At 43.3% G+C, this 21,550-nt stretch overlaps 1 protein-coding gene across 3 annotated transcripts; it reads right to left on the bottom strand.

Annotated features, from left to right (window-relative positions):
• Positions 1–6,047: 6,047 nt before the first annotated feature.
• Positions 6,048–21,550, bottom strand: VXN (vexin). Of its 3 annotated transcripts, none has more exons than XM_086466157.1 (6): positions 21,484–21,550; positions 18,418–18,473; positions 13,147–13,309; positions 8,956–9,017; positions 7,184–7,269; positions 6,048–6,234 (listed from the first exon to the last, which is right to left on the bottom strand). In XM_086466157.1, exons 1-6 carry the CDS (start codon positions 21,548–21,550, stop codon positions 6,048–6,050), a joined length of 621 nt encoding a protein of 206 aa, XP_086322283.1. The 3 variants fall into 3 exon arrangements, with proteins under 3 accessions (XP_086322283.1, XP_086322284.1, XP_086322285.1); XM_086466158.1 differs by having other exon boundaries at positions 6,048–6,228; XM_086466159.1 differs by having other exon boundaries at positions 13,162–13,309.

Here is a 21,550-nt window from a genome sequence, read left to right as displayed (position 1 = left end):
TCCTCTCACTCACTGCAATTACTGCTGTGCAACAACTTTTTCACTCTCTTAAATACGTTATCACAGAGGCGAAAAACGCTGTCGCTGATTGGCTCGGCCTTGGCCAGCGGCGGGTCCGTCTTAAAGCCGGCTGGCATTGGCTATATCTGACATAGGGGAAACTTCTAGCAGCTTCGTTCAGAATCCACCCCTGTAACCCCCCCGCTACCAAAACCTTGCCATGCAGACTCGTTACAATGATTTAAAAAAATTATTAGCCAAGCTTGGATTTTTGTGTATTACCATTGTGTTTAAAAGAATAGACATTGCAAGAGTCTGAGTGTTGATGAGGTCCATTTAGAAAGGTTCATTACAGATAAATCTTTATCCAACTTGCTTCAAATCTGGTTGAAAAATCTGCTTGCATCCTAACTTACAAGGACAAATATCAGATACCAAGTATTAGGAGGGCTCTGTGATAGACCTGTACAGAAGTTATAGGGTTGCAGTTCTCACAGGAAAGGTTAATGTCTTTATTAGAAAAAAATCACTTGCAGGAATTTCTATGCAGTCTAATGGCTAAAGACAGCCTTGCTAGGCTTGTCACTGCACTCCCAGGCTAAAGTAGCCTGTAGATTCCGAAGCTTTTGCTGTGGGTTTGGTGGCCCTTGTTACTCAGACAACAGCTTTGATGAGGATGCTGTTGCTTCCTGAACCCCACCTTTGCTTTTGCTGGCACAGTGCAGGAGCAGATAACGCCTCGGCAGGGTGACTGGTTTCACAGCAATAGATCCTGGCATGGCTTCACCAAAAAGTGCCTCATCAGATGTAGCAGGCGAAGGACCACGCGCGCTGTGGGGGCCTTTACATGTCTCTTCTGCTTTATGGTCCAGTGCACCCCGCCTCCCAAAAAAAGGGAGCATCAAGCAAATAGATGGTCTGTTGCCTGTTACTATTTCACTGCTATGCAAACTGTGACGGCACAGTAGGAAAATGCTGGTCTAAAATAAAGCAGAGTAGGTGAATCTGCTGGGCAGGAGGTCTGATGGGGTGAAACACCTGGGACCAGGGGCTGCCAGCTGGCGTCTGTGCTGGTCTCCTGCCTTTGGGTCATCTGCGGGGCCCTTGGCTGCTCCACTGGGCTTATCAATAAGGCTGCTAAAAATGATGCCTTTTTTTGTAGTGAATCCAACCTGATAGCTGAGAAGGGCATCATTCACATTGGCTTCCATTTCATGTTCTACTTTGAGCTCATCTGCTTGTTTTTTTCTGGGCCTTCATCCAACTTTATTAAATATTCCACTCCTTTTTTTCCTTCTAAATGCTTCACTTTTTATTTTAGTGATCTGTGTGCCCATTCATTTAAATAATAGTTCCACCACTTAAGAAAAAAACGTTTTCAATACTATGTAGGGTTGAGCTGCTCACTCATGAATAATCTATGGAGTTAGCACAGAGATTTTAAAAAACTCTCATAAAATATTTATGGCTAATTGACATCTGCTTTGTCTGTAGAGTTCACATAGAGAGTTCCATCTGAGAAATCTGACTTGTTTCATTTTTCTTTGTGTGTGCAAGTCCTGATGTTGCAACTTTTCTGTCTGGGTAACTCTTAGATGTGAAATTATTCTGCGAATGCCAATGTTTGAGTTAAAAATATTTTCTGTAAAAAGTGTGTGATGTTCCCCCAAACAGCAATGTGTCCATGATCAGCTCTTCTGGCAAACCTGTTTGCTACAGGATCTGTAAAGTGGGTGAAAAAGGGGAAGAAAGGCAGGCAAAGTATATCTGAGATTTTTTTTCAGGCATCAGTAGGAATTATTTTATACAGCAGCCTAGCTTTAAAATCACTACAGTTTATTTAAATAAAGTGGATGCAAAGTAATGAAGGATATTTTAGTAAGTAGCTCTATCACAATGATGTTTTTGAAATGGTGAGAATAAATTAGAAACCTTTTTTTGAAATGAAATATGAATTACTGTAAGTGTGATGGACTGTCATCATGCAGTTTATTTCAGTCAGGTTGGTGCCCCAGTTAGTCTCTACTTCCAGGGAACCCAAAAATATAAAATGACATGAAACACATCTGAGAAATGCATCTTCTTACAGATATTATAAAGTATGACGCCAGGCAATGCCAGAGGTGACGCTTTCAGCTGCATAGTTGACAACTTTTCTGGTTTTGAAGGAAAAATCATACAGTTCACTTATTTTTTTAATCACTATTTCACATTTTTCTGGCAATGTGTCTGTAATGGAAGGACCAGAAATGTGTCATTCTTTCACCATAGCTGTGGGGGTAACAGGCAGGCAGGCAGATCCTCTAACGGGCAGGCTTTCCAAAGCCTGGGTTGGTGAAGGATAGCAACACCATACATTTTCTTACCTTGTATCTTAAAATCTTTCCCCTCACAGCCCTGAGTCAGCTCCCCCAGCCCAGGCTCCTGCATCCCCAAGCGACGCACCTTGGGCTGGGCTGTGGTTCAGCATAGGGTCTCTAAAACCAGTATTGTGTTTGAGGTAAATTTCGTGACATTCTTGTCAACTGGTAGGACTGAAGATGTGGAACACTTGGTTTTATTCTCTACCAGAGCCTTAACTAGCCTTGAGGAGTCTGTCTTGGTGCTCTTATTTTATGGGAGGGAGGGAGGTGACACTGCTTACCTCCCAGGGACATGGTGAGACTAAGCATCGTGTCTGTAATGCTCTTGAGGTCAGGTGTGAAAATGTACATCTACTGCTGGCAGTGCCAGGGCTTTTATCTGAGTAGCTGATAATAAACAATTATTCTACCACCTGTAAGATACTGGAGCTGCTCACAAACATGCACTTCCAGGCTCTCCCTGTGCAGGGCAAGATTTGGGTTCTTTGCCATCAGGTGTTCATAATCTTCAGTATCATAAACCCTGCCTTTACTTTCTACTAAATACTTCCCAAAAGCTTTTAAGTCACTGAGACATGTATGTTACCACATGCTACCTGTTTCTTTTATTTATTTATTTTTTATGACTAGGACGTATTTTATTTGAATCAATAAAATAGGTTTCTACTACAATACAAGAAATCTCCACAGCACTTCCTGGAATATAGAGTAATTAAATATGCTTCCTGTAAATCTTTCTTTCTTGTAGATCCAAATTATAAATTAAATAAATAAAACCCTCATAAATACACATTTCAAGATACAGCAATTATTATCTAGAAACATTAATCGTCTCCTCCTCGCCTCCATGTTCACACTGCTTAGAGCTATTAATTAACAAATTAAATACTACAATACTTCTTTCTCAACAGACAAAATACTTGCTGCCCTGGGCTCTGTGTTGGATGCTCTATGGGTCATGTTAGCTAAAAGGGCAGGTACCACAACTGCTCATTGTCTTAACCCAAATGCAGCAAACAGACTTTTCACGGTGTCTGTCCCTCTTCTTTTTTTTTGCTTTGCTTGGGGAAGGACACCAAAAAGGGGAACTGGTGATTACTATTCTCCCTACGTGCAAGAGAGTGGTCCCACTGAATTTACTAGCCTTACCTATACGTGTAAAAGGAGCATGAGCCCACAAGGCCAAGGCTTCTGGCAGGATTTCTGTGGGCTATAGAGGAGGGGGGTGTGTGTGTGGTTGGTGGTATTTGTAAAGGATGTTTCAGGAAAATCTTGGCTATGGCTCCAGCTTGGTTCAGTCATGAAGGACCTGATATTGGCAGGGTCATGGTGTCTGGATTATTACACAGGCACAATGTGTCAGTCTCTAATTTAAAGGTGGGGTGGATCCCTGTGAGAAAACTGCTCTGCTGCTCTTCAGGTTTGTAGCCTTCAGCGGGCATCAGCATTGCTCTCACACACCATGGCTGGCGACACATGGTCAGTAGCGGGCCACCATAGCCTCTTCTCCTTGCCTTGCCAGCAGCTGGGCCTTTCAGTGTGTGGTTAATGAGGAGCTGTGTTCTCCTTCTTTCCCAAGGGGAAGAAAAAAAGCAGGAGAACAAGTCATCCCTCTATCAGGCTGCTGGGCTAGAGAAGGACTTTCGCCTTCGGTAACGAGGAGGGGAGACTCTGTGTGATTTCTAGCTGCAAGGCTGTCCTCTGTAAGTAGTTGAGCACCTCTGAAGCAGAAGCCTGTGACTGAAACAGTGATGGACAGCTGAACATGAGGGCTGATAGAGATATTTATGAAGGGCTAGTGCAAATCTACTCCTTGGCAGGCTTGGACTGAGTTGGCTCTGGCTGTGTGAAAAGCCATCATACCTACTGCCTTCTCCAGCACGTCCAGCCCCACATAGGTGTTCCCTCCAGCCCTCCTTGGAGCCACTGGAGACATTTGCTCTGTAAATCTACTGGGCCACTCCTGTTGCTTTCCCATCCCACAGACTTTGGTTTCTCAGGTTGCCAGGCTCCAAACCCTTTCCATGTGCTGCTCCACCCTGCTCACCCCAAGCCAGAGGACATGGTTTCTTTACCAGCCTTTCCCTCCTGACTAGGTGGTACCCTGGTACCTCTGAGCTGGTGACCTCTGACCAGGGGTAACAGCCTGTAATCCAAGGCTCCCTCAGTCCTGCACTGTAACAGAAATTCAGAATATGCTTTTTTCTAAGTCCAGGTTGAAGATGACCTTAACACAAGCAGCGGATGAAGTCAGCAGGTACCCCGAGTGCAGAAGTTGCCCAGGTGGTTGTGTTAGGAGGGGAAGGAGTTGTAACCACTCTTAACACTGCCAACGTATGGTTCCGACCTTTGGTGCGTTCACAGCTCTGGAGCCTCCTCACCTCCATCCTGTGGCACTGTGTATGACGGCACCTATTATGTTTTATTACTGGCTGCAGGCAAGCAAGTCGCAGCTGGGAGCTTCTTTCCTCTGCTTCTGTCATAGAGTAAGACCTTTATTTTTCATTTATGCTTTGGAGCACTGGCAGTTAGATTAGAGAAGATCATCATTACTCTGAGCAACAGGAGATACACTTCCTCCAATTTTATATTTGAAGTTCTCTATTTAGGCAAACCAAAGCTTTTATAATAACTATGGGATCACTCATAAGAGGCAAGTACTACTCATGAAGAATTATTATTATATTATTATAATATTGTCTGTAACACTGGTGAAAACTTTTTTGTAAAACTTCTTTTTTTTTTTGAGGAAAACCCAAGGTTTTCCCATAATTTCTAAGTTTTTGAGAAAAATTTTTGAGCAAATTCCATTAAATCCATCTATTCATAAGCACAGGTCTCCTGTATGAAAATATCTCATGTTTAGTCACCTAGTCGCACCATTTACATATTTTCTTTCCTCCTAGTATTTTGTGCACTTAGTGAACTATCCTGTACCACATAGATAGAGAGTAAGTTGCTGACTATCACTTAACATATAAGCAGGTTCTATGAAGAAAGTATCTCTTGAGGTTATCCAGTTGCTCATAGTTTGATCTGGCAGGACACTTTGAAACACCAATTACTTGTCACACAGGAAAGTTTGGTAAATGTGTGTTTGCAAACTTGCTCAGTTCTGACTCACTCATTCTTTTACAATTTTTGCATCTTTTACTCCTGTCTTCAAACATCAAAACTGAAGAAAAAAAGTTTAGCATATGTCATTCAACCAAGCATATCATAAGATGTGGGTTTTATCTCATGATATGACAGGAGGAAGAGGACAAGCAGTGGTTCACAGTAGAGCAGACCCCTGGGATTTAATGGCACTCTGTGACAGATCTGTTACCTTGCAGGAATACATGAACCTCTTGGTAGGCTTTTCTTGTTGCAATCTGAGCTGATTCAGATAGCATATGTAAAATGGTGAATAGGCCAGCAGTAGTTTCAGTATCTAGTCAAGACATAAATCTAGTGGGATACTTGTGATTTTAGTATATTGCAACAAAGAAAGGCCAGTGAGTTGCATCATGTTCACTGTTTTTACCTTAGTTAGCCTTTCTCCCACCACTCTGAGGCAATGGCATTGAGTAATAAAAAGGATATTTTTTTCCTGGATGAGCTGTGCTGTGCTGTTCCCTCATCGATCCTGGAGCACCTTGTCCTGGCTAAAAGACCTGTCTTTCCAAGTGATGCTGAGCCTTATCAGTCCGCCTCAAAGGCACTGTTTGTTGCCCCCAGGTACTCTGACTTCTTCTTGTTCTTCATCCACATCTTCCTCAGGAGGCTGGGTGTACCACACAGGCTGCCTCCCGTCAGGGGTAGAGAAGCTTCAGCTCCTGGTGGCAGGGCCAGGTCGTACTCTGCCATCTTCCTCCAGCGCTTCCTGTGACTAGCAAATAAAGCGCAGATGCATAAAGCATTCATCTCTGTGGCCCTTCTCCCCTGCTAATGGTGACTGGCCACTGAAAACCAAGGGCTGCCTGATTGCAAAGTTACATCCATGCCTCACCTGTCCCTGGGACTGGCAAGTCTGGGATGAGCAGGGGCTGTGCTGGGCAGTAGGCTTGGATGCTGCGGCTACCCCCACTCTGCTTGGTGCCCCTTGGTCCCTTACTATCAGAGTGAACACTCACACGAATGGATTGGTTACAAGTGGGACCACTACTGAGAACATCCTCTGTAGTGTTTGCCACCAAAGACCCAGCGACCATGGGGCAGCGCCCAGGCCGGCTGAGCTCCACCTGGACGAGGGGGCTATGCTGTCTTACACTGGCTGAGGTGGATTTATGTCTCCGTGTATGGAGTACAAGGACACTGTGACAATGAGCTTGTTACTGTCCCTCAGGTGGCAATGGCAGCATCTCAAATATCACCCAGAGCTATGTCTGAGTTAACTCTCTACTGATGAGTGCTGTGGTGAAGCTTTTCCTTAACTACACTGAAAGACAATAAAGCTTTGTTTAAAAACATATTTCTTTACTTTTTCTAAACAGCCTTATAGACTGCTTAAGGTGAAAATACTTAAATTTTGAATTTAGATGCTTTTCTTTCTAGTGACAGAAACACAGCTGTAACTGGCACTGGGGCAGCTGTATAAATGGCCATGGCTGACGATATAATCAGCATGTCCTTCAGCTGATCTCTTTGTGAAGCAAGGAGCATGGCTTTACTGTAAATCACTGAGGTTTTACAGCTGTGATTTGGACAAGATATGCAGCTGAACACTTCTTTGTGTTTCTGGTGAGAGGGTGACCTGTGGTGAAGGTGCCCTGTCCCTTTCCCTGCCTGGCAGCACACCAGGCTTGGCTGGAGGGGTGGGAGGGGTGGGAAGGACTTACTCCTCCGTAGGAGTGCCTGCACCTGTGGGCAAGTCTGTGGCAGCTGCCGCTTTCACTGTGATACGGGTAACTGGCGATGGTGGGAACTGTGGGAGGAAAAAGTACATCATTAGGAAATGCCACTGATGGGTAGGGACCCCAGGTTTGTCTGAGAAAGGAGGCAGTTTTAGGAAAATGAATGGGTAAGGTTAATCTCTTAATAAAAGAAAGAAGGCTAGCTAAGGACTTGAATGGCCAACTCCTACCCACACAAATACTGGTTGCTCACATGAACAGTGTCACAGACCTCAGCACAAGGCTCATATGAGCAAGAATTATATCTCCCACTGAAAGAAGGAGGTTTGCAGAACTTTTTATTCCCTAGTTTTTATGTCTGGCTTCCCAAGGAGGTAAGACTTCATGCAGAGTGAGCAGCCTGCCTCTTGCAGCTCTTCATAGATCACCTCAACTGCTGGCTGGGAAGCAGCTGTCCCAGCCATTGCTGTTTCTTGAGCATTCAGAAACGTTTCCCCATTTTGCTGGGTGCTGTTCTGTGGTGTGGGGGGCCCTGGTTCACACCGCCATGGCCTCACAGTTCTGACATGGCCACACAAGTGCCTAATAATTGACTTACTCCTTGTCTTATTTAAATTGCCCACCAGAATTGAGTCACATATTCCTGTTAACAGACGACTGAGACTGACATATCCTCCAAGATAGTAAGCTAAAGTGTGGGTTGCCCAGAAACAGAAAAAAACAACGAACGTTGTGATGTGCTCTCATCATTTCAGGCAATAAACACACTTACTGATTTTACTGGCAATACTGAGAAATTTCTTCATATTATTGTCATTACTATAACTGGCCTTAAGCTGTCTAGGGCTGTTTCCCCTGGGATTAATCTGAGACTGGATAGATTTAGGTGTGCTCTGCAAGTATCCCAAGACTTAAAGATGTTTGAAATCACTTTTGCAAGCATCCTTTGAAATTTAACTGGGTTAATTATTGATAGGTGCAATTAGTTTCATTACACTGAATATCATTAATTTTGACAGTCCTTCAATATTGTACAATTATTTTTCTTGAGTGTAGCCCAGCTACCAGCTAGCAAGCATATTGTAGGCATCCAAAAGAGCATTTGAGGCCATAGAGTTTCTACAGCATGGTCTGGTGTCGGTCAGAAACTTTTCAAAGGAGTAGTTTCTGTTTGAAAATCTAGTTTTTACAAAATGCAGGGACTTTGAAAATTGGTTTTTGGTAATAAAAAGAAGAGAGGGAAAATGTTTTAGTAAAGCTGAGTCATTTCTAATTAAAATATTTTCTCTGTCCATTACAGAAAAAATTTTTGGGTTTTGTATGACGATTTTGCCATCAACACTTTATTGACATTTTTTATTGATCTGATTATCGTACCAGGTTGGCGTTCTGGAGTATGTAAATTATTTGATGCCTGTTCTACTCTAGAAACTAATTTTTTCCCAATTTCTGAAATTCCCTGAGAAACAAGGGGTTAATTCTTCCCAGTTCTTGCAAGTGGCTGAGCATCCAGAATGGGATCCTGCCTAATTCCACCTCACAAGCCTTCCTGGTTCCCTGAGGGGCAGCCGTCCGATGCCATTCTGTGCTCCCAGCTAAGGATCCTCTGGCACAAATCATGGCTCAAAGCCTTAACAAATACTGCGAAGTCTGCACATATTGTGACACTGATATGCTGTTAATGTGGGATATGTTGACAGGTACTGTGTTTCAGGATGCATCAGACTGTGGTAGTTGGTCTTGCTGTATTTACTTACCAAAGATTTTCCATCCAGCAGATGATTATAGGATTTGGATGTGTCTCGTTCAGTAATTCCCGCTGCAAAGCATAAGAAACTTGGCATTATTTGCAATTATCCCATTGGCACAGCTTGTATTAAAAACCTTCTTCCATGCAGTTAAACCCAGATATGAACAGAGCCCAGATTCAGGTTATAGTCCCACTAGATTTACTTATAACCAAAAGTGCAGAAGTTTCTTTATGATGATCATCAACTGTGATGTCAAAATATGTGATTTTGGAATTGCTTAAGTCATTCTGGAAAGTCACTCAGCTGCTTGCTCCTAGACTTTTCAAACGAGATGATGAACTGTCCTTAGAAGACCAAGCTGAGTGGGAGCCCTTTCCCCTCTGCAAATACTCATGTGTACGTACATACAAAGAGTGGGTCCATCTGCTGCTCCATAGCAGTGGTTGTATAATGCAGTTTTTGTGGGTCTTAGAGTCCCCACGGCTGGGTTTGTCCTGCCTAGGAGATCAGTCTTCTTTCTGGGGAGCTATTGTTCCCGGGAAGAGATGCGTGCTACACCCACCCCAGCACAGAGAGGGATTTCAACCTTTCTATTTGCCTGTGACTGTGGCACCTCTCTCTCCTGTCCTCAAACCTGGAGGTTACCTTTCAGTTACAAGTGAGTGCTCAGCTGTTAAATTATCCATGGATGAATGCTCACTGACATTCCTGCTAGTTGTGTTGAAGAAATAAATGAGAGAGGGATGCCAGATTTTTTTCATGGAGCCATATCCTCCCATTGGCTGTGGGAATGTACAGATGTCTTTTTCTTTTTTTTTTTTTTCTTTCTGTTCCTGGCTGTTTTCCATTGTCAGCTCTTTTTTAAATGGATATTTAGGTAAGTGAAGAGCAAGGATCTACAGAAACACCAAGATTCACCAAAACAGAGGATAGAATATGATTCACAACTGTTGTTTCCAATGGAATATAAATAACAACACTAAACATCAGAAATAGCCAAGGTGCTGCCTACAGTGCTGTCTCCAGCATGAGTTCACAGTCAGAATTGTCTTCTCCTTCTGGGGGCAATATTTGACCATGATAAACATCTTAACTAGCTTCTCTCTTCCAGCTCCCACTGCCCCCTGCCAGTAATTTCATTAGGTACCTAACTGTATCCCTCACATCAATGTTTAATTCAATTACTTCCTCTCCTCTTGCATATTAGGTACTAACAGTATTCAGCAAGTGACTCCACGCATCAATGCTTCAGCTAATGTCTATAATTTTTCTTTTTTGTTTTGTTTTGTTTTGTCTGATTCTTCCCTGTCCCTCTTCTTCCTAGATATAGAAAATGTTCGGGCAAACTTTTAGCAAAATATCTAAGCAAAAGCAAGTCCTCACAGCTTCAGGTTCATAAGTGCTCCTCAGGACAGTGGTGGCTGGGTGTGGTGTGAATTACACTCCCAGAAGGTGCTATGGATGCCCAAGCCTCCATATTGCTCCACATCTGTTATTCTGACTTGCCCTACGTTTCCAAGATAAGTGCTTGTACAAAAACTTGATACAAAACCGAGTACTTATTTCCTGGAGAATAAGTGCAATTTTTTTTAATCTATCCACCCTGTGAAGCAAAGCACAGCTTTGAGCGCAGCCTGGAGTTTCTTGTTGTAGCCTCCTGCTACACTTATTTGCCTTCGCGCACACTGGGATAGACTGTCCTTATGCTTTGATATTTGTGTAGGGTTTCTTAAGCGAGCAATAAATGTGCTGATGGTCTCATCTGTGCTCTTGTTTACACATTTTTCACTTATTCTGGAAACTGAAGTCAATTACCCAGATTTCAAGTTGTGCTTTATCAAATCTGAAGTCTCTTGAATATTCAGTGGTACTTATCTATAGAGCAAGCATGTAAAACTCGACAGACAAAACTATTTCCAGTAAGAAAGTTGAAGGATGTTTTTGAAGGGTGAAATTTATATGGAGGTCACATTTGTACAGGGATTAAGGAAAACAGATGATACATATCCATATATATACCTCACTTCATATCACATTACACTGGCTCTGCAGCTGTTGACTCACATGGCACCCTATTCTCTGTGTAGGTGCTATTGGTACAGTGCACACTGAAACCAGACACTGCAACACATCATAACAAAGAGCTATTATTATCTTCATGCAAATATTTGCAAATGCTTCTACTTTCCTCCCCTTAAAATGCTAAATCTGTAAAGTCAAATACTCAAAAGTTATGAAATAATGGAATTGGACAAAGGATATTTCATCCCCCCAATGATCTGGACATTGAGATTCAGTCTCTAATTTGTGACCAGAAACTATTTTTCCACAGACTTTCTGCTTCACTCATATTAACAGCATTCACTCAGAAGGCCGTTGTTCATCCTTAGCTTTTATTTGTCAGTGCACAGCCCTATACTTACTTTCCCCACCAGTGAATCCTCTGAGGACAGAACTATTAATATTTTCACAGGCTCATCTGTATTGCCGATCACTGTGGTCATCATCTGCACAAGTGTTTTAAAAAACCCAGCTTGGTCACCTCCTAGAGGACAAGGAGTTATGCCAGGGAAACAGAGGCAGGTACTGAGTTTAGGACCAGAAGTTCCTGGGATCCAATTTTTCAGAGGCTTGAGGAATCACTGTTCACAGTCAGTGCAGCAGGACCTGAGCACTCTCAGGTGTTGCAGTTGGAGGTGTGAAGCAGACACCCGGAAAAGGGGATACATCAGCTGTACAAGTTGATGAGCATCACTGAGGAGTCTGGTGACAGTGACGGACAGACCATAGGGAGCTATTACAGGACCCTAAGCACCTTCTGTGCTGGGGGGAGCAGGGATCTGACAAACAGCCTCGCCATGCTGCATCAGCTTTGGCAGCCCTGCATTAGCTCTCTTGTCTTGTCCAGATGCTCCTGGTGAGTTTGTCTCGCCCTGTTCTCACTCCCTCCTTCCACTCCTCGGTCAGTTCTTGTTTTATTTTTTTTTGTTCTAATTTAAACTTAGTTTGTCCCTCTTTCCCATTCAGCATCCTAGTTTCTTTGCCCTCTTTTACTTCCCTTTCTCCCCCAACAAGAACTGTTTTCCCCTTTTCTGCTCTTCTTTTTGGATTCCTACGTCTTTTCTCTTGTTCACAACTATCTGTCATACTTTCCCTCTTGTTGCCCCTAACAGCAGAGACCAGCAGTCCCTCCTTTCTGCCCAGAAAGGCTCTCTGCCACCCTCTACCCCACAGCTGGTCCCAGCCATTCCTCCTCCTCTCCTCCCTCCAGCCCTGAAGCCCCAGCATTTTGTTCAGCCATTTCTTGGCTCTGGTCCCACTTTGAGATCTTTCCCTAAGGTCCCAAGCTCAGCTTCTTCCTTCCCAGCCTCCCAAGCCTTGCTCTTGCCTGGTCTGTGTTCAAATGGGATGGCTTATGAGCAGTGCAGTTGCAGACTGGTGGTGTGAAAGACATGCACCTTCATGGCAGTATCCGCTTTACAGATCTAGCACTTTTTAACAGCTACATGTCCAATGTATTTACCAAACACGTGCCATATGGGAGTTTTTTCAAAGGCTTATGACTTGAATGCATCTGTGTAGTTTTTCAAGGGAGAGCAAAAGATGCATTTTTGATTAAAAGGTCACCCCTTGCCAAACTGCATGGCTCTGCTCCAGTTTAGGCCTTCCAAACGCAACACACGAGTGTTGAAGGAGTTGGATGATCGGTCTATTTATGTTTACTCATTTCCTTGGTTTTTCATTGGCAAACTGGGTTTTTTTCATGGGTTCTCACAAATATGCTGAACAAGTTTTGGCTGAAAAAACAGTATCAGGTCTGTTGTGGCTGACACCCAGAATTTAAAATTTCATCCCAAATAATTATGTTCTGGCAAGTTCTAAGCAACTGAACAGGGATCTTATATAAAAATATGACTCAGGCAAACTCAGTAATTTGCAATCTATCATCTCTAAAATATTGTCAACCTTTGCAAAGGGAGCACTTACGACTCTGAATAAAGTGAGTTTGTGACTCTGAATAAAGCAAGAGCTCTGCAATGCCATGGTTGTTATCTTATTAATTTCACCAGACATTTTAAGCATGGAAGTATCCTTCAGGTACATAACAAAGTGCCTGCTTCACTGGAAGCTGAAAGGCTGCAATATCTAAAAATGTTCTGGAGCCACACAGGAATACAGCCACTTCTGTGGACTTACCATGCTGGGCAGCACACTTGGCAGGGCAGGGTCTCTGCTGCCCGCTCTGCAGGTGGCCCAAGCCCCGCATCTCCTCTTCGCTGTACAGTACCTGGAGGAGGTCACCCTGGTGGGCCTGCAGCTTCTCCGTCCTATGAAGCCGATGATCAGCTATGGCTACCACCTACAGGGAAGAGGCAAACCATCCCATTACACCCGGCCTTGGAGATTAGGTGGTCTGTCAAGGTCACGGGAGGAGCAGCATGGTGCTTGCTCTTCCCCCTGCTTTACTGTCAGCTGAAGAGGATTTTCTCAGGCGGGGACTGTGGGATTCGTGGGATTTGTTTTGTTTAGCTCCTGCCTCTGTGCATGAGATGTATAAAAGTATGGGAAAATCATGCGGGGCCCCTCTGGGACACAATTACTTAGTTGCACCTTTCTCTGTTCTCCTCAGGAGACTGAAACGTGGTCCTTTTCAAGATTTACTGAGTAGGATATGCCTTTGAGACAACTCAAATTTAATTTCTTATTGCATCATATCTCAGGCAATCAGTTAAATTTATGCAATATGAATTACAAATGCTATTTCTTCATGGCCTCTCCTGTCTTTTGGACTTATTTACATTTTATACCTGGTAAATGACTATAGAGGATACAAGGTGGTGGATAACTGTGCTCCTAGCGACTAATTTTCACAAATATTAGCTAGCACAACAAAACTCACTGAGAGCTGCATCTTTGAACAAAACAAATATGAACAAAATCAAGTTATTTTCTACATAGATCACAACTAAGCCATGGCACTCATTGTGCTGTCACAGGCAACTGGGGAGGCTGGAGCTAATGTGAGCTTAAAAAAACAGGGATTGGCTCCAAGCAGGTGGATCCATCAGGACTGTTATCCAGGATGGTCTAGAAACAATTTTCTCAAGATGATTAAAGTCCCAACAGCAGGGAAAGAATGTTTCATACTTTGGTTTCTTTTCTTTTTCTTCCATGAAGACTTGCTACTGTCGTACAGAGAACCAGTTAAACAGGGTGAAGATTCAAACCACCAGGGGAAAGACACGTGGCAACTATCCAGGCTGTTTCCTACTAGACTTACCTATGTTAATCTTATGTTGGAAGACCAGGAGAAAAGCAGTTACTTGCATCTAACTGATGACTGATAGTTACCATCTATGTGTTTCATATACAAATACAGTTATTTTGTCTCAAGACTAAGACCAGCAACTGACCAGCCCACTATTGGCATTGAAAAAGCCTTTATTCCTTCTATTGCTCTGCCTTCTAACATACACTCAAGATAAAAACAAGACTGCTTTCAAACATGTCCCACCATGCAAAGCTGTCCATTTTCTTTAAGTAAGTTTAATTCAGTTTGTCATTAATCTGCAATATTCTGTGTATGTGAATTTTCACACGGATATAAAAGGACATGCCACCCAGTGTTTTCCAAAACAGGAAAAAATTAAAAACACAACCTGATCACTTTTGACTCCTTGTACCCCCAGGACTCTGGAGAAGGCTGCATGACCTAGATCCTACTGACCAGCAGGACAAGGTGCAGAAACCGCCCAACAGCAGGCAAAAATACTGCTGGAAAGGGCTGGTAAGGAAACCAATGCCTAATCCAAGACCTAAGAGGGGTTTTCTCTTAGTTCTGTGGATTTTGGCACACAGCCTAACACAGTCCCTGCTCCATAAGCTACTTAAGGACATACCCAGTGCTAAGTCAAAGGGACTAGGGTTTCCTTGAAGACAAGCACGTGCTAAAGGAGGCTGCAGCTGGGCCCCAGCTCTACTGACCGTGAATCTGGTGCTGCTGGACAGAGCCGAACCTCAGCATTGCTCTGATAATTCAGGAATGAGGGTGATGCTGGTGGTGAGAAGCCTCCTGTTGCTGCTTAAGCAGTTGGCATTGGCTCTCTCCCAGCTACCCCTGGACCAGCTCCAGGACCTCCCCATCCCTCTGATGCAGCTCCTTGCAGGCTGCAGACTCCTGTGTCCATGCATGCCCTCACCACCTGAACCTTGCAAGCTGCTTACCAGAGCCATTACCCCCTATTGCCACCGTGATAACGGTGGAGGCAGCTGTCATCATTACAAATACTATGAGGCTGTGGCTGACAGGGGTCTCTCATGGCAGCCCTTGGAGTCTGCCTCACGTGAACTGAGTTCTTCCAGCTTTCAAGGAATGCCACAAAGCTCAGCTTTTCCCACCAGCTCAGGAAATACGTGCAGTGGACTTGGTCATACTCATTCTTCTTTGGTCTGTGACAGAAAATGTCTCCAACCCTCTGCTACTGCAACATCTGAGGTTGCTCCTTTCGTATGGTCATGGAAAGAGCATTTTTGGTTAAGTAATTTCTAATCCTGAAAGTGACTTATTTGATCAGTGCAAACCACCATGGACTTGAAACTTAACAATCTGCCTATGTGTTGTAAAGGATGGAACACAGTTTGGGGAAAGGAAGCAGGATTTTTAACTCTATTAATAGCAGAAATTATTTAGGTGCGTTTTCTATGTTTTCAAGATTCCTTGTAACATGTCATATCAGTAATGCCAAAACTCCTTTGAGCAGAAGAATCTGTATAAATAAGTTGTAATGTTAGTTTCCATTACAGCTGGAGACAATAACACAATTTCTATAGCACATCTTCAGTTAACATCTTTGTTTGTAGCCTTTGGAGTTTCTTATCGCCTAATTCAAGATTTCACCATGACTTTTGGCTACCTCACCCATTACTGCAATATGTAAAGACTTATCTAGGTCAGGAAAAGAAACCTGCTGTAGCACCGTTTTGATCTAAACCAGAGTTGACATTTCTTTAGGGTACTCAGGGTAAGGCAGAACGATCAGCTGGAAGTCACTTTTCTTTTCTAGACATACCAGGAAATTTAAATCTGTGTGAATGGCAGTCAGACAAACTATGCAGAATTAGTAAGCTGCTCTCTGAAAAACTACTGTTTTTAGAATATGTAAGTCCCTTGACCGGCTCAGTCTGCTTGCAGGATGCCGACTCTGAATTCAGAGCTCAGTGAAGTTTCTTTTCTGTAGACTTTACCATGCACATGAGGCCTGCCATACCCGCTGTTTGGAATTATCTGTGTTAAGCAGAGGACATGGAGGACACAGGAGTGTTGTAGAGTAGTGCAGAGGCTGCTCCCACAATCTTGCCTCTGGACCCAAAATCTCACTGCCAAACCAACAGCTGACCAGAAAAGGTGACAATTAAACATCTGGCTTCAGATAAAACTTCGACAATTAGAGGATGAACAATGAAGTGCTTTTGAGTGGAGGAACCATCAGATCTATAGAGTTAAGCTCTTTTTAATGATCTAATGCTGATCTAAGTTTTAATGTCGCAGCACTAGAATGCATAGAGGGATTTGCCATTTTTCTGTGAAGTAGCCAGGCACTGGTTTCCAGACAGTTCTGCTTAAAGGATTTTGGGGCTCGAAGAGCAAGGGAACAGAAGGGAAGCATCTACTATCACTGGAAATAACTCTTAATAGGACAATAGGAACTGCAAATAAGCATATTGATGAAACACTCAGTTAAAAAAAAAGGTGATTCCCCCTTTCTCTCACCCTTCCACAGTCATGGTCATGCTTTTGGGATGAGCTCTTGAATTTTATGGAAGTTACTCTCCAAGGTCAGTCATTTGAATGTTAAATCACTTAATGCTACACTTCTTGAGTACTTCTGCCACTAAAAGAAGGGCTGGCAGATGTCCACGCTGTTTGCTATTTTTGCCCTTGCTGAGGATTAAAGTTGTGCATCCACTGCAATCGCCAGGGCAGAAGATTTCATGTCAGCTGAGGCACTTCTACAGCACTGACTGAAGGTGCAGAGGTAAAAGTGAAAAATAAATAATCATTCTGCTACTTTTGTGTGAATCTAGAATTTGGCAATCACAACTTCCTCACAGGCACGTATATTCCAGTACGTGCAATTTATTTGAATGCTTGTACATGAGCTGTGGGCAGCTGCATCACACTAAAAAAGGGGAATGCACCAGCCTGAGAGATGACTGTGCCAATGGTTTTGGTTTGAGAGCCTTGCTTGCTTTCTTAGCTGGAGCTGCAGACTGTTCCTCAGGCTTGGTGCTCCCACTGCTAACATGATGCTGCCTGCATCATGACTAAGGGCCAATCAAAGGACACATTTAATCGGGGTCAGGAAAGCCCCAAAGGAAAAAAAAAATCCTCTAAAAATACAGCAACAAAACAGGGACTTTCTTATCTTACTTTCTTAGACCTTTATGAGTACAGTGCTGCTACAGCAGCTGATCCAATCCAAACTAAATATTAGAGGCTCCCGTTTAGCAGAAACAACTATCTATCTGCTGAGATTCAGAACATGATAACAGGCATACATTTGCCCTAGATTTCAATGAGAGTTAGCTGAAAATTTTCCAGCTGAATAGTTTTATGAGAAAGTTCTGGTTAGAAATCTGGGCATTTTGTGGGAAAAGTATCTATTTTGTAAAAAAAAAAAAAAAGAGAAATTACCTGAGCATGCTGTTTTATCAACTTCACTTTTGGTTTGGACTTTTCTGCAATTTTAAATTATGTGGAAAATGAAATATACCAAAGGCGTAACAAATAAAAAAGGGGTATCTCAAAATGGTATATTTTGAGTAACACTCTGGCACTCTGACTTTCATCCTCATTTGGACCAAGGAGTAATTTTGAAACCTCAGCCTGAATTATGGGACAAAAATAAGATTTTCACAATTTGAGAAAATACACATTTCTGCCCACACATGATAGGTGTGTTATTGACTCTTCCTGGGGACCACTTCAGGCACCCTGTGAAGTACTGGGATCCTGTGGCCTGCTTTAATAATGCAGAGAGGGGATGGGAGTGAATGGGGCAAGGTTTTTTCCAGTGCATAGGTCAATGTGGTAAGCAGCGGGGGACTTAAAGTGCTGTGGGGAGATCAGGGAATCAGGAGATGAGGGGGATGCAGCTGGGAAGTGGGATAGGGCATGGAAAAAGGAAATGCCATGGAGCAAAATATTTCAACAAAGTGCTAGAGAAGAGACAGGTCTGTAGTGAGAAGGAATGCTTTGGTAGAAGCGCTTCCGTAAATGAACTGTAGCTTTACAGAAACTCCTCTTTCTGTTTCCCACCCTACTCCTTGCATCAGAGACTGATGCATTGCTTTGCCCCAAAAGATCTGCTTTCCATTTATCCACAGTATTTTTAAGGGTAAGTGTAGCCAACTAGAATTAAAAAAAAAAAAAAAAAAAAAGAGGGAGAGAAGAGAGATTTTTCTTACACTCTTTGTTAGGACGTGATGTGTACTTTTGGCTCGTCTTCGGGCAGGACTACATGCTGCAGAAATAAGAACAGGAACATGGTCAGGGTGCAGGACAAGATGAGGTTACACATCTCTCTAGGAGTCCTCCCTGAGAATACACTGAGGGCACTGTGGGGAAGGGGGTGAAGAAGAAAGATTTTACGGAGGATTCCAGCTGAAACAACCCAAAGAAGAGTCCTTTTTAATGTCATCTCAGAGACCTTGCTCTAGCTATACTGTACAGGTATCTGTGGGCACAGGGCAACAGCCTTCCCCAAGTTTCTGCACCTGTCCCATAGCCTTCTAAGAGGAACTGTCCTTCTCCTTCCTGAGTTTGGATCTGGCCTCCCACCTGCCAATGTCTCAGGAGGAAATGAGCTTCTCCTTCCATGCAGTGACCTTCAAACATGACTAGTGCATACATTAACTTTGGAGAGGCCTATCATTTTATCTAGACCGGGACTTTTTCAATAAGCTCAGACTATGTCGTGATGTCATTTCACTTTTACTTCGTGGCGTCCAAAGAACAACATTTGCACTAAGCCTAGTCTTTTCTTTTCAATCCTCAAAATGACCCATTTGGTTCTTTAACTTGAGGCATTTTGCTTAAAGTCTGTTTCTCAATTTTATTTCTTAGGCCCATGAAGACACCAAAAGCATAGGCAAAACAGAATCACTAGCCCCTAAACACACAAGATGACCATAAGCCAAGCTTTTGACTGGACTGAAGGAATTGGTTTTGGGTGAGGGGTTTTTTTGGACAAAGCGAAGATTGTTGAAACACTTGTTTCAGTTTGACTTGAAACTGGCCTGAAAGACTCTGTGACACTCCCAGCTCTCCCTCTCATTGTGTCTTGTCATTTGCTGTTTAAAATTATTACCCTCTCCTGTGTTCAGGCTACAGGAGCTACAGGATTTAGAATTCAGTGACAGAAATAGGCCTGCAAAAACGTGCCAAATTCAGAGAACTAACTCCAATTCTAAAGGCTGACCCTGAGAGCAAGGCACGTGAATGGGGGTTTCCTATTCAGGCTCCATGTATAATCCAAAGGTTTTGAAGAGCCAGGAAGGTTTGTTACAGGATGACGGGTGACTTTTGTTCTCCAGGTGAGCCTTCCTTTACATTTTTGGCATACATTCAAACTTCAGGAGTTGCAGCGCTTCTTGCTGCTATGTATTAATGTTTGCAAAGAGTTTTGAAGCTGTTGAAGCAGCTGGAGGTCATCCAAGGCTGCTTGTTAGTGCAGCCAAACTCCTGTCCTCTGATGGCAGGAATAACAAGTGGCCAGGCTTTCCAGGGCTCCAGTACAAGCAGAGCTGGCAGTGGGACCAAAGTTGATCTTCCTAGACAGCTTGTGTTTGTCTAAAACCCACCCCTCGGTACCCCAGTGAGGATATAAGTGCTGAGCATCAGGACTCCAGTGGATAGAAAGAAAAGTTTTAGCTTACGCTCTACCCATAGTGAAACAGGACTGTAAAATAGGAGGTGATCAGTTTTGTCCAGGGTCCCTGCAGCGCAGGATACTTCCACACTGGCCTCAGCACAAGTATGTTATCTGCCTGTATAGGGCTTGAGAGTGTGCTAAGCTGTCAGTTTGATTACGATCTGTTTTGCATGGCACGGTATCCTTAGGAATCCCTACTGTCTTCTCCTGTAGGACACGTTTTATATTTTAAACCATGGTAAGCTGTGGGGCGAAAACCAAACAAACATAATGAATTTTTCCCAGGAATGTATTTTAACTTGTTTTTGAAGTTGCTGCAGTCACCTTTACTTCTAGAATGTCATGGTGTGAGGACTAAACTAGTCGCTTACAAGCAAAACACTCAAGTGCAGAAAAGTTTAGTAATGCAAGGAATTATCGTCTCTCTGGTATTTTATATATTTTACTGGAGAGTCTGAGGGGCACAGTTTACATAGATTTCTACCTGAAGCAAATACTGTTGTGCTGTTATTGGTACCCAGGCTGGGGCACAATAAACAACACATGAATGTGCATGACAGTACTACATTTGCATATTTTCTGTGTAGGTGTGAGCCACAGTCCACTGACTGTTGTCTGCCAAAGCGAGTGGCAAATGGCTTACAGGGAGTGAAGAAAGGCAAGGCATGAAAGGGAAGTCACAGCACCGGCAAACATGGAATTGTTTGAATAGCCATTGAATGAAGAGTGAATCATGGAGGTAGCCAGAAGTGACCTGCTTGCGCAGGAACACAATGGCAGCAATGCAAACAGTGGGGCTGCAGGGCTCTCCCTGCAAACGTGATTTTCTGCAGAGGGTGGGAGCAGGAAAGGAAGAATGAATCCTTGCAGATGATGTTTCTGGATTTGCCTGCAAAAGGATGTTTGCATGTACAGCCCGGCTTTCGGGCAACAAAAACAATTACAGCGATGGTTCACTTTGTCATTTCCACTTATGTTCTGAAATTAAGCAGCTGAAAGCTCATGCTCGCAGCTTGCAAGTAAAGATCTGATCTGGCCCCACAATTTGTTTTCCCTGCTTTTACCTGCTTTCTTATTGCTGAAATATGCAGCCATTGAGTTTAAACTAATTTGTTCAATCAAATGCAGACTGGGCTTTGTCCGGTTCTTACTCTTCATTACAAGCAATTAATGTTAATCATGAACTCATTTCCAGGGCATGGCTTTGGAAATGTTCCACTTATTGAGCCCACAGACTTAAATTCAACATTCACGCAGTTCACTCAGTTCATCTGAGCTGCGAACTGCTCCCAGAACTTCATTTTCTTTTCTGTTACACAGAATAGCCACACAGTTGCAAGCTGTCACTTTAGCAATTACCTCATAGGTGTATCAACATCGACTCCAGATCTCTCAATTTTGCCAGCTCAAAGATTTTACGCAGCCACAGTGCTGAAGCACCTGCACGGATTAGCTCCAGAAACAAGCAGCGAGCGCAGGACTGCAAGCACGGCATGGCAGAATCGAGGAGCTGCTCACTTCAGAGATCTCCTTGATGCTAAACACCCCATCCATCTAAAAGACAACACCGTAGCGCTTGTTGCAGTTTTGATGTACTCACATTTGGATGAAATCACAGTGGTGAAAACTTCTAAATTTTCGTCGCTGCAGCTGTAAATCTGGTGCAT

The sequence above is a fragment of the Leptosomus discolor genome, chromosome 5, assembly GCF_034619465.1.
Source record: "Leptosomus discolor isolate bLepDis1 chromosome 5, bLepDis1.hap2, whole genome shotgun sequence".
Classification (NCBI taxonomy): domain Eukaryota; kingdom Metazoa; phylum Chordata; class Aves; order Leptosomiformes; family Leptosomidae; genus Leptosomus; species Leptosomus discolor.
Note: the sequence above shows the minus strand (reverse complement) of the source record. Positions and strands in the feature narration are given on the sequence as shown.